General features: G+C 37.5%; 1 protein-coding gene across 1 annotated transcript in view; it reads right to left on the minus strand.

Moving 5' to 3' along the window:
• Positions 1-999: 999 nt before the first annotated feature.
• Positions 1,000-12,819, minus strand: part of LOC129232471 (26S proteasome non-ATPase regulatory subunit 10-like) — a 42,918-nt gene continuing 31,098 nt past the window's right edge. The window contains exon 4 of the mRNA XM_054866616.1: positions 1,000-2,009. Coding sequence (XP_054722591.1) covers positions 1,217-2,009 — 793 coding nt within the window. The 3' untranslated portion in view covers positions 1,000-1,216. The remainder of the gene's footprint in view (positions 2,010-12,819) is intronic.

Consider the following 12,819-nt stretch of genomic DNA (forward strand, 5'->3'; position numbering starts at 1 on the left):
AATAATTTATTATTTATTTTGTTTAGATAATCTCAATAAAAGAGAATCATGGATGTTCCTAAATTGCATTTTAAGATAAGATTTTCATTTAAATTTTAGAGAAAAAAAATACTTTTTGTCACTATATTATGTTTACTATTTTCTTTTTTTAAACAACGAAGAGTTTCTCTTTTTCTTCGTTTGTTGCATCGCTAAAAGGAAATTGGCGGCCCCACTTCTAAAAACTGTGTGGGGGGGGGGGGGGTAGCACCCCGCACATTCCCCCTTGGCGTCGGCCCTGCAGAGGGAGAGCTTAGGTTCTTGTCTCAAAGAGACTATTACACTATTTGTCGTTAAATTGATAATTAAATAAATAACTGAGTACATGTGAATGTACGTACATTGTTGTATGTATGGAGGCGAAAGGAAACTTTTCAATGCACAAAAGTGCGAGCCTATGGACGAAAGGACATCCGACAAACGCAGTCTTCTGTTCCATTTTCTCACATCTTTTGCATTCAAAAACGATTCCTCACAGCTCCGAAACAGGTGTTTTTTTTCCTTTGCTAAATGGCTGCATGCTTTTTAACAACGTTGATATACATTAGTAAAATAATAAATGCATTAATTTATAAGGTAATTTTTTGTCATTTTAGGCATTGCCCCCAATAATAAAATAAACAGATGTCGGTTACAAAATCTGCGAGTACACACCAAAACTTTAAAAAAAAATGCATTTATAAATCTGTACCTCCGAGCCAAACCGACGTGAGCAGAAAACAATGCGATTTTAAATTTTTTTTTTGGTGAATTGTACGCAGAGGCCTATTCCGCATCGAGCCATGTTAACGTCATCCTGCATTTTTTACCAGGGTAATAAAGAGTGCGTGAAAATTGTTTCTGCAGTAAAAGTGTCCCTTTCGTTCGTGCCAATATGGTATAAGAAAACAGATTTTATTAAAGGCTAAAATATTCCTTTTATTACATGATTGATACATTTTTGCAAATGATGTACAAAGCTATTAAATTGTTTTCTCAAGGAAAACAAATCTTCCTGAGTTACATATCCAGCAGACAAGGTTCAGTAAACCACCTCGGGCACTTTCTGTATTCTAACAGAAGAGATTCATACATTTCAAGCAAAGTTCAAGTCCTGTGATCTTTATTTTTCCCTAATCGTGAGGCACTCGAACGGAATATCTTCGGGACTAGAGCTCCACGGCTCGGGCGAAGTGCCTCAGGTCGTCGTCCGCCAGGCACGCGAGGAGGACGTCGGTGCAGGTGGGGGCAGGGGCGGGCAGAGGAGGGGGAAGCAGCGCAGGAAACGATCCTCCAGGGCCCTCCTCTCCCGGACCTCCCCCAGCCGGATGAGAAGGAGGTCGCCGAAAAGCGGGAAGTCCTGCGTCAGGAGGTCCCGGTCCGAGAGCCGCCGGATCGCCTCGTCGGAGAGGCGGCGGGACAGCCGGGAGGGGTGTCGGCGGGCGAGGAGGGAGAACCTCGATTTCTCCGCCCGGACCTCCCGCATCTCGGCCTCGCACTCGGAGAGCAGCCGGACGCCGCGCTCCTCTTCCTCCTGCGAGAGCTCCATCCCCTCCCAATCTATCGCGATGCCCCTCCAGGCGTACGTCGCCAGCAGCACTCTGGCTACACCGCAGTGTCCATTCGCCAGGGCGTAGTGCAGGGGACAGAATCCAAGTACATCTTTGGCATGCAAACGCGCACCCCTCGACACCAACGCTCTGGCTGTCGGCACGAGACCTGCTCTCGCGGCTAGATGCAGGGGGCGGCGGCCATGAAAGTCAGGACCGTCGCATTCGGGGTCGGCCCCCAGCAGCACTTCTGCCGCGGCCTTCCTCCCCGAGCCCACGGCGTGATGGAGGGGCGTCCGTCCCGATCGATCCCTCGCTCTCGCGTCCCATCCAGCCTCCAGCAGTGTCCTTATCTTCTCCGCGTCTCCGATCCTTGCCGCATGATGCAACGCTGTCATTCCGTCCCCTTCCGTCTCCAACGCACGTCGCCGCCGGCGTCTCCTGGAAGGGAGAGAAAGAGAGTGAACGCACATTCGGTTGTTGTAAAAAAATGAAAATGACTTATCTATGAGCAGCAAACGGAAGAACTTTCAGTAAAAACCTTCCAGGGTTTAAGTTGGGTTCAAAAGTTTCTTAGCATAAAAGCTAAAATTGAGGGGAAAATGTTAGCAAAATGGTAAAATGCTACACATTCTCATATATTTATATATTTATATATTTATATTTTCTCATATATTTATGTGTTTCATCTACAGTTGAAGATACAATTCATATTTCATCTGTGACATCTTTGAAAAAATAAGTACAACAGCTATTTTTTAAAAACATAAAAGAAAAAAAGAAAACACGATTGGTGTTTAGAACGTTGCAGTCCCATCCTCCTAATAAAGCAGTTATTGGGGGGACATAATGCTGGATAAGACTAATAGTTATTGAACATAATTGTAGTTTAAACATCTTAGCTAAGATTTAAAAAAAATTATGTTGATTATCGCCATGCATGCTTCCTCTCTAGGATCATACATTTCTTCTTTTTTTTAAATTTATTTTTTATTTGAGCAAAAAAGCGAAAATGCATTGCTTTATTTTCGCAATTCAGATAGTGTTTTCGCATTATGCGAAAAATGCGACCGTTGTGGAAACTCTGCCATAGACTAATAATAAGAGTAGACCGAGCTTTCCCAGACTTGCTGATGAAAAAATTGGTTCATGGATACATCATGTGACTGGTGGGAGGCTTGGCGAAAACTTTGGCAGCACGGTCGCCAGATGGCAACATTATCTATAGTTTGGCACACGACATGTATTTTAAGACGTAATGTGTTTTCATTATAATTTTTTTTCCAGGTGCAGAGACTGAACTGTTTTCTTTTAGTTATGCATTATTTTGACATTAGTAATTAGTTTTTGATCACAGTTTTCAGTAACTTTTATTTCATTCAGAACTGCTACGTCAGCGTTGGCGTGAACGTAATGGCGTAAACGTTTTGCGTTTACGCAAAAATGTGCTAATCGGTATCTTAAATTGAAATTGTAGATAAAAATCTTACAGTTTGCCGATTCTTATTGGGCGCTTGCATCTTTAATTGCTTAGAGAGTTATTGAAATTGACTAAAGATACAATAGTATCTAAACGAAATCTCACTATATACGAAGCACAATACTATCTAAACGAAATCTCACTATATTAATAAAATAATTACAACTTAGAATAAAAAATTTACAAATCGGACTCCATAAAAGATCATTCTTCCGTGTTCCATCAATTCTATTTATTTTATTTCTCGCGTTGATCGTAACAAACGATCAACGCCCGCTGTTGCTAGAATATCCACTAGTCACATGGTTTGGTTTATGAGCAGCAAAAGGGTTGCCATAGCTCGGTCTATTCTTATTATTAGTCTATGGTAAAAACCTTTTTATTCAACACTAGCGGTACCCGCACGGCATTGCCCGTAGAAGAAAATGAAAAGGTCATTTGGTACGCCTGTATATTTACAAATAATGGATGATGAATTTCTCGCCCATTTGCTGTGTTCATTTGCTCGTCCACGTTATGATCGGGGCCGGATCGAGGATTTGGGGCCCAGAGGCATTATAAAAGATGGACTCCGTCACACATGTGATTAATACAACATCTCATATGTTATTTTGTAGTAAGTTACCGCCCTAAAGCCAGGGCTAAGGCAGAGATACTTAAAATACACCGCCAGCTCAGTTATTCTATCAGAGGACTGCAGTTTCGTGCTTTTTAGCACTCATCAGCCCGGAATAGGAACCACATGAGCTGGAGGCGAAAAATCTCTTAAGGGAGCCAAGAGAGGCAAACAAACTGGTAGCTAATGCAGAATTAGCAAACCAGATGATCGACCGCAACAATGGTGCGGTTGAACTCAAAGATTGATGGCAAAGTTAAGGTATTTTGTAGTAAGTTACCGCCCTAAAGCCAGGGCTAAGGCAGATATACTTAAAATACACCGCCAGCTCAGTTATTCTATCAGAGAACTGCAGTTTCGTGCTTTTTAGCACTCATCAGCCCGGAATAGGAACCACATGAGCTGGAGGCGAAAAATCTCTTAAGGGAGCCAAGAGAGCCAAACAAACTGGTAGCTAATGCAGAATTAGCAAACCAGATGAGCGACCGCAACAATGGTGCGGTTGAACTCAAAGATTGATGGCAAAGTTAAGGTATTTTGTAGTAAGTTACCGCCCTAAAGCCAGGGCTAAGGCAGATATACTTAAAATACACCGCCAGCTCAGTTATTCTATCAGAGAACTGCAGTTTCGTGCTTTTTAGCACTCATCAGCCCGGAATAGGAACCACATGAGCTGGAGGCGAAAAATCTCTTAAGGGAGCCAAGAGAGCCAAACAAACTGGTAGCTAATGCAGAATTAGCAAACCAGATGAGCGACCGCAACAATGGTGCGGTTGAACTCAAAGATTGATGGCAAAGCTAAGGTATTTTGTAGTAAGTTACCGCCCTAAAGCCAGTGCTAAGGCAGAGATACTTAAAATACACCGCCAGCTCAGTTATTCTATCAGAGGACTGCAGTTTCGTGCTTTTTAGCACTCATCAGCCCGGAATAGGAATCACATGAGCTGGAGGCGAAAAATCTCTTAAGGGAGCCAAGAGAGCCAAACAAACAGTAGCTCATGCAGAATTAGCAAACCAGATGAGCGACCGCAGCAATGGTGCGGTTGAACTCAAAGATTGATGGCAAAGTTAAGGTATTTTGTAGTAAGTTACCGCCCTAAAGCCAGGGCTAAGGCAGAAATACTTAAAATATATCGCCAGAAAATAACCACTTAAAATACACCTCGCTCATCTGGTTTGCTAATTCTACATTAGCTACCAGTTTGTTTGGCTCTCTTGGCTCCCTTAAGAGGTTTTTCGCCTCCAGCTCATGTGATTCCCATTCCGGGTTGATGAGTGCTAAAAAGCACGAAACTGCAGTCCTCGGATGGAATAACTGAGGTAGTGGTGTATTTTAAGTATCTCATATGCTTTTTCTCCAGCCTGTATTTCAGTCACCAAGCAAAATCTTCCTTATTTCTTTATCAAATTATATAATTTACCTCTCATTTTAAAGCTTACAATTTTACGCTCTGACTATAACTTTAAATATTACCAATAATGTTTATTAACAACTAGAAAATCGCTCGTCAAAGTGTGACGGGTGAAAGATGTTTCTAAATTTGAACGAAGCCATTGCCTGTTTGGTGATATTTTGTTTGATGAAATGTTAACCCTTAACACCAGTGGATGAATCCTAAACTCCAGTAGGTAGCGTTCATTGTTTTGGTTTCTTCGTTTTATAAAAATGAAAGTCTTACCGTAAAACGGGGTGAAGTGAATCGGGTGGGGTGAAAAGGATCACAGGTTTTATTTTCAAGATAACACGTGCTCGCGTCTATGCGGGAGTAGTTGAAGAATTCAAAATGGCGTTACAGGTTCCGATAATTGTATTGTTGTGTTATAACCCCAAAATTCGTTGTATTACAAGATTTGTGACAGCAGTGAACAAATCACGGTTTTTTGGACGATTTCAACCACATCTGAATCGAATTATTGTCAACAAAAAGGTAAGTGACTTATATACATGAAAGAGTTATTGTGATATCTGAAAAGCCATCCTTATTAACTAGTGTTTTTCTAAATCTGACTTTTAAATCGAAATCTTTTGTTGTAGGCTAATTTGTGACAACAGGCACATCAGTGGGGTGGAATGGATCATGCCGCGCAAGTATGTTAAGAATGCTCGGATCAGCGGCAAAACGTAACTACAATCTTCAACATCTAGAAAATGCTGTTTTTGCAGTCAAATCTAAAAAAATGTCACTGAGACAGGCGTCGGAGATATATGCCATGCCATATACTTTCGTTTTCGTTGTGTTCATTTTATCTTTCGTTTTTGTATATTACTGAACACCCACCCATGCAAATGTACCTACAAAAATACAGTATGTTTTTTAAAAACGGAATTCACTCATCCGCTTAACCCCTGTATAAAGAAGAAGTTGTTGCATTATAGAAATCATATGGTGATCACTCTTTAACATTAAATAAAAAATGTTATTATTAATGTAGAATAATTTCCGTTGGATAGTATTATTTAGGAGGAATATAAGAATTTATCTATTTTTTCCCAGATTTTTTCATACTTTTGTTTGCGAGTAAATTTAAAAAAGACCTGAAAAAGTGATCCGCTTCATCCCGTTTTACGGTACCAGTAAAACTTTTAAGTCACCGGATCGAGTTCTGCCTTGTCACAATAAAGCTTTCCCTGCATGTGTTAAACACTACCGAAACATATTATCAAATGATCATGCCGTGGCGCGAGTTTCATCGTTGAAACACGCGGGTTACTCGATCATTGTTTATTATTTACATGAGGATTGATACAGTAACTAAAATGTGTTTATGTTTACTTTTCATTTTAGAGCTAGAAAAAACGTATAAAAGATCATTACTGAGTAAAATATTGCTGAAGCATTTATACCATAGTTGTTAACAGTTGCGGTTTTGAGGGGGGAGACTGTTTCCCTCCCGAATAGATGAAAGTAACTTAATTACATCAATAAAAGATTTTAAGTTACTTCTTTAGAACATAAGTAAAAACTAAAAACACGCACACATAGAACATATATTTCAATAAAATCCCTTTGATTTTGTTAGGAGGGCAATATTGCAGTCAGAGGTCAGTGCAGAAAAATACATAAGCTCACAAATTTCGAAGTCAAAGGTACAAAATGTCACGATTCCTTCATTAGTACTTCTTTGATAGAAAAAGTGATTTTTCTGTTTTAATACGCTCTTGTTTAAATCATTATAACAATCTTTCAAAGTAATACAGAGCATTATAATACCAATTTGGTGAGATTACATAAGATTTAGTAGTTAAGGAGCTTAAAATGCTAAAAAACATATTTTACTCATTGAGAAGGAATACTAATGGAGGGAGCCATAGCAAATGTCTCAGTGAAATAAGCTTGGGACCCAATGTTTGGCTGGGAAGTAGTCGCGTTTTGGCACACAATCGCTCTTTTGGCATTAAATATTTTTCAGACGGCGCTTATTATGAAGTCAGGGCTACAAATCAGAGCAACTCTGGCTCCAACTCCTTTACCGCATAATAATAAATAAATAAATAAATAACGGATACAAATACAGGCCTATCATTCAAACTCCCTCTCCACACTTCTTTCCGAGTTTTAAAGTAAATTGAAAAATGCAATTGCATTTTTCCGGTGTTTTGATGTTTATTCCCTGAAATGACAGGCATGTACAAATAGTTTAAAGTGTTCTGTTATTGACTGAAAATTTATGGATTCATAAGTATTGTAATCAATGTTTTGAAATGATTTCATACGCAGGCATATTAGTATTTAAATTGAAGCATAAAAATAGCAAATCTTTGTTCTTGCACATCTGCTGTTCACAGGATCTTGTCGAGAAGCTACTCGCCAACAAAGCAAATGTACGCAAAATGCTTAAGAGCCGTTAAAATAATTACTAGTCAAGTTAAAAGTGTTTTTATGGAACTAAAATGTTATTTGCACTCAAGATATACAATGTTTTATAACTTTTATAGGTAAAATATGTACAAAAATTTAAAAATTATAGGCAACTGTGGAATATGTACTCGTTTCTTTATTTAGAAGTGAAAAACATTCGTACATGCTAGGGAAAAGTTGCTGGACCTTCTGCGGTGGCTTTTTCCTCACAGTTTACAACGCTAGAATACTGCACTATTACTATAAATCTAATTTTTCCCTTCCACAGTTAAAGGTTGTTATCATGCATGGCTTCAGCTAATGGAAACTTCTTCAGCGGTTACGGTCAACTCGAAATTGCTCCCCAGGTCACATGGTACTGTTGCCGTATTGGGATAGTAGGGTTGCACTCTCTCCATGTATTCCTTCTCAATGATTTTACCATCACATTTGAAGTAAAATAGAACATAAGGTTTATTTACTTTAAAGTAGATTAATCGACTTTAGCTTCTTTCAAACATTTTAAAGGATCCTCACAAAAACTGCTTAACAAAACATTATGAAGGGGGGGGGGCACTTTTGACTTTTTCAATTCTGAAATTCAAGTTCACGGAGGTGAGAAGTCAGGATAACCACACTAAGTTTTTGAAGCAAAAAATCTATCTTCTTGTTTTTCGACAAAAATCTCACAACTTCAACTATACAGCTCAAAATAAACAAGGGGGCTCCCTTGTATCATGGAAAATAAAATGTGATGTCATTACTGTCACGTGTCAATGAGGAATGACATTTTGTGTTTAGGTAATGGAGGTGAGAGCTTTTCGTGTGACATCACTACTCATCCTATAAAAATGGACTAAAACACATTATTAAAAAGCAATTGTACTAAAACAACTAGCATTTGAGACACTTGTGAAAGGAAAAATAAAAAAATAAACATATACTTTTCATTAAACAGGTTTGTAAGCAAAATATACAGTCACTCAAGGTGTGTCACATGCCACGGAGGTGAGAATTCACATGTTGTGAACCAAATATATATTAAAAAATTGTTGGCAGGTTTACATAGATATATTTTTGATCAAATTAAAAATCATTTTCAAACGAATTGTTCCTTAAAGTTTTTACTGTAAAAGGCGTGTGACAGAAAAGTTACACCTTTTAAAGAATGACCCATATATATATTTTACAACAACTGGATGAAATTTTCAGAAATTTTGCTTCAGATTAATTATTTTTTATTTTTTATGTAAATTTTCACCTCGACTCTCAGATTTTCAACCGTGAAAACTTTTGAAACTATTTTTCACACCAGCATAAGGAACCTGTTACTCAACACTCACACTGTGACTTCATATGGCTTCCAAAGGTAAACACATGAGTCACAGTTGGTTCACAGAGGGGTAAACATTCAAGTAGCCTGTTCAGGAGAGTGGAATCATTTACCAAGTTAAGTACAAATACAAGTTCTATCATTTAAAAACACTTTAAACACTTTTTAGCTTTTTAGGAATTTCTCCATGAACTAAAATGGAGGCATTTTCCTAACACTTCATAATCCAAAGCGCAAGTGGATCCTTTAACTTGTGATACATTTACAGCTAAATATCTTTCAAATTTATAAAGTTACCAGTGGTACTCGCGCGGCTTTGCCCGTAACAGAAAAGTAAAAGGTCTTTTGGTTCGCCTGTTTATTTACAAATAATGTATGGTGAATTTTCTCGCCAATTGGCTTGTACCCATGTTATGATAATTTCGTATCTCGCCAATTGGCTTGTGTCCACGTTACGGTTCCACGTTATGATAACTCCGTAATTTACTCGTCCATCTTATGATATTTTTGTTCTTAAAATGGATTGGAAAAAGAACCACATCGAATTTTGCGAAAAATCGCATCGAGGTGCACGCTCCCATGGTACAAACTAACTTTGTGAAAAATTTCATGAAAATCGGCCGAACGGTCTAGGCGCTATGCGCGTCCCAGAGATCCTGACAGACAGAGGGACATTCAGCTTTATTATTAGCAAAGATTGAGTTGAATTTCAATAATTCTTGGACGCGGACTAATGATAGGGGGTCGTTCTCAAAACGGCAACACTTTCCTGTTATCCAGACTCAGTCCCGGTTTTCAGGCAAAATTCCGGTGTCCCGGCAGGTTTATATCAGGTCCCGAGAAAGACAAATTTGGTTAGATCACCCAAAAAGTCTAAAAATAATTAACTGTAAAGGATTATTTTGGATAATTACTTTGTCATTAGAAACATAGACTTGTAAAATCAATATCGAATCTGCTTGTGAAGATTTTTACAACAACATCAAAACCAAAAGATAAATAAAAAAAAGTCCTAGCAAGTGAAAAATACATGTAAATATCATTCAAGTTTTTATTTCTCATTCAAAGTATTTCTTTAAACTGAAGTAACTACAGTAGGTGCCGCCTTATGTGATCACGGTTAATGTTATCATTCGCTTAATGTTATCAGAATCACGAAGTCCCAGAACACTTGTATGTTAACACACAATTAAAAAAGTCGGAATTGTAATCAGCGTCTTCGTTTATTGTTATCATTTTTTCATAAACTTTCAATTTTTCCCCGTTTTTGTTCTTCAATTAACAAAAATACATAGGCAAACCCTGACGGGACTAACTTTCTGGGTAGCATTTTGTGGTTTTCAATAGCAGTTCAAAACTTTTCTAGGAATAAAGCTACAGAAAGTTCGCCCCCAGTGACCACAGACTCCCCCTAAGAAAACTTCTTTTGCACCTAAAAAAATCTGTCGTTGGACATGTTGCAGGCATTGATGTAGGACCTCCATTGTTGCCATTGCTTTGTAAACTATTAAAGAATTGTGTCGAGATTGAAAACAAAGCAAAGTTAAATTAAAATTTAAACAACAAGCAAAACCATTCTGTAAAAGATAGAAAAGCTGAATGTGCTTTGAAACTGGTTTACGAATGTCAGGGAAAACGGTCATATTTTACTTCACCTATTACTATGTGATTAAAAATTGCATAATTTAGCTTTAACTTTTTATAATTCAGATATTTCCATTCTGTTAATTTAATAATTTATAATTTAAAACTGCATTCAGTTGAGTAACTGTGATTTTAATTTGAAATTGCCAAAATAAATGCACCTTAATAGGAAAAAATCATTATTTTGTGTCTCCTGGATTCTTTTCGGTTATTGTTATCAAATTGCATTTGTCCCAAAGTGATCACATTAAGCGGCGCCTACTGTAATAAATATTAACGTGAAAGAAATAAGCAATTTAAATTTATCTGCTTGTGTCATTTATTATTACCCCTGGTTTAGGCTCATAATTTCTTTTTCTTCAAGGCATTGAGATTGAACTACCCTCAAAAACACAATTAAAACCAGCCAGGGGTGTGTTCCTTTCAAGGGTGTTTGAAGTCCAAAATTTTGAAAAAATGTCTTGAAAAAAAAAATTGAAATGTTTCTTTTCAATAACTTTTGTTTGCATATGTCTAATTTTTTTACGGGGGGATGGAAGTTGAGTTTCTCATAGTTTCTGAAAATTTCACTGTAATCAAAAAATTTACTTGAGTCCACTACCATCCGTGATTCCTTTTTGAATACTTGCGACGGGGGGGGGGGGTATTCCGGTGTCTCGGTTGAACATTTCAGAAATCTGGCAAGCCTACTGTTATCGTGCAGAGAGATTCTTGTTAAAAACGAATTATTTGCATACGATCCCATACGATGCATCGCCTATCCAAGAATTATTGAAACTTGGCTCATTAGCTCGCTGATAACTTTTTAAATTTTAAAGATGGAATTTTATTATGAGTCTCAGGATCTATCTGGGCTTTGGATTATGAAGATTATAAGTTGATATCTTTCGCGCATGCGCAGTAAAAATTCAACTGCTTTAAACGTTCATATTTCAACCAATTTTCAATATTTTAATTTCAAATTTTGTTATTATGTTTCTCTTGCATGCTGTCAAATACTCTGAAAGTTTAGTGACGGTTGGCGGAAAACTCTGCGTGTTATGAGTAGAAATCCTTCAAAAAAAAATTCCTTTTTTGAAAGAAATGGCTATATCTCCGTGGGCATAAGAGATACTATCACGAAAGTAATAAATTAAATTCTACATAGTTCGTTAACATATTTCTGAAATTTATAGCTTATTCTCAGCTATTTACAATGAAGAATGGTCAAAAACCTTTTTTTGTCTTTTCAATTTGTTGCTGGTCCCCTAAATGAATAGTACAGTCGTCCCTCGCTACTTCGCGCTTCGACTTTCGCGGCTTCACTACATCGCGGTTTTTTTTCTTTTCAAATATATTAATTAGCTTTTTTTATGCACTCGTGTAAACTGTTTCCTACATAAGAATAACAAAGTATGTCTTTCAAGTAAGGTAAGCACTTCTGAGGGCTGTAGCTATACTAGTTGAGGGAGTGGAGGTATAAAATCGTTGAAGAAAGAGTTGGGAATCGCTATCTCATTTTAATCATTAAACACTAACTGAAAAGTATAAATCACTGTATTATTACATCGGTAATTGTAAATGGTGTTCAAGAATGTACTAGCTTTTTAAGTTGTATACATAATACCTTAAAAGAGGATAATTGTAGAGGAAGAACGGGGGCACATACAGTCACTAACTGGCAATTAATTCATCATCGAACAAGTTGACCTATTTTCATAGATTAGTAGTAGTGTGTACGAACTGCATGTGTGTGTGTAGTTTATTTCTCAATAATTAACAATGGGATACCCATTACGTCTAACATAACTCATTTTCTCATATTTTGGGCAATTTTTTAAATAATGCAAATGTAATGGTGGCTACGTTTCATGTCTAGGGGCTCTACCTATGTTAAAACCTATTTAAATTGTCTTAAGTATGTTTTATGCACACCAATTAGGAAAATATTAGGAAAATATGCGGTTTATAAATACAGAATCCTACTTTGCGGAAATTCAGTTATCGCGGTAGAGTCTGGAACAAATTGACCGCGATAAATGAGGATTGACTGTACATTCAATTTTTATTGGAAAACGACAGCTGGAATATACCTTTTATGTGGAAAAATTACAGAGCAATTGGTCTCTTAACAATTTTTTTTTCCCACGAACTATTCGTGGATGAATTGAATGTTTTAAAGGAAAAGTTAGGACTGTCTGGAAGCGTGAACTTTTCTAAATGAGTGCTGATAAAGACTGAAATAGGTTAATCTGAGGTAGCATGTGTCAAAATAATTTCCGGTATCCAAAAACATCAAAATACAGTAAACTCCCGATTATCGGCGGTCAGGTTATCCGCGGCTCGGATTATCCGCGGGT

Source organism: Uloborus diversus, unplaced genomic scaffold (assembly GCF_026930045.1).
Source record: "Uloborus diversus isolate 005 unplaced genomic scaffold, Udiv.v.3.1 scaffold_12, whole genome shotgun sequence".
In the NCBI taxonomy this organism is placed as follows: domain Eukaryota; kingdom Metazoa; phylum Arthropoda; class Arachnida; order Araneae; family Uloboridae; genus Uloborus; species Uloborus diversus.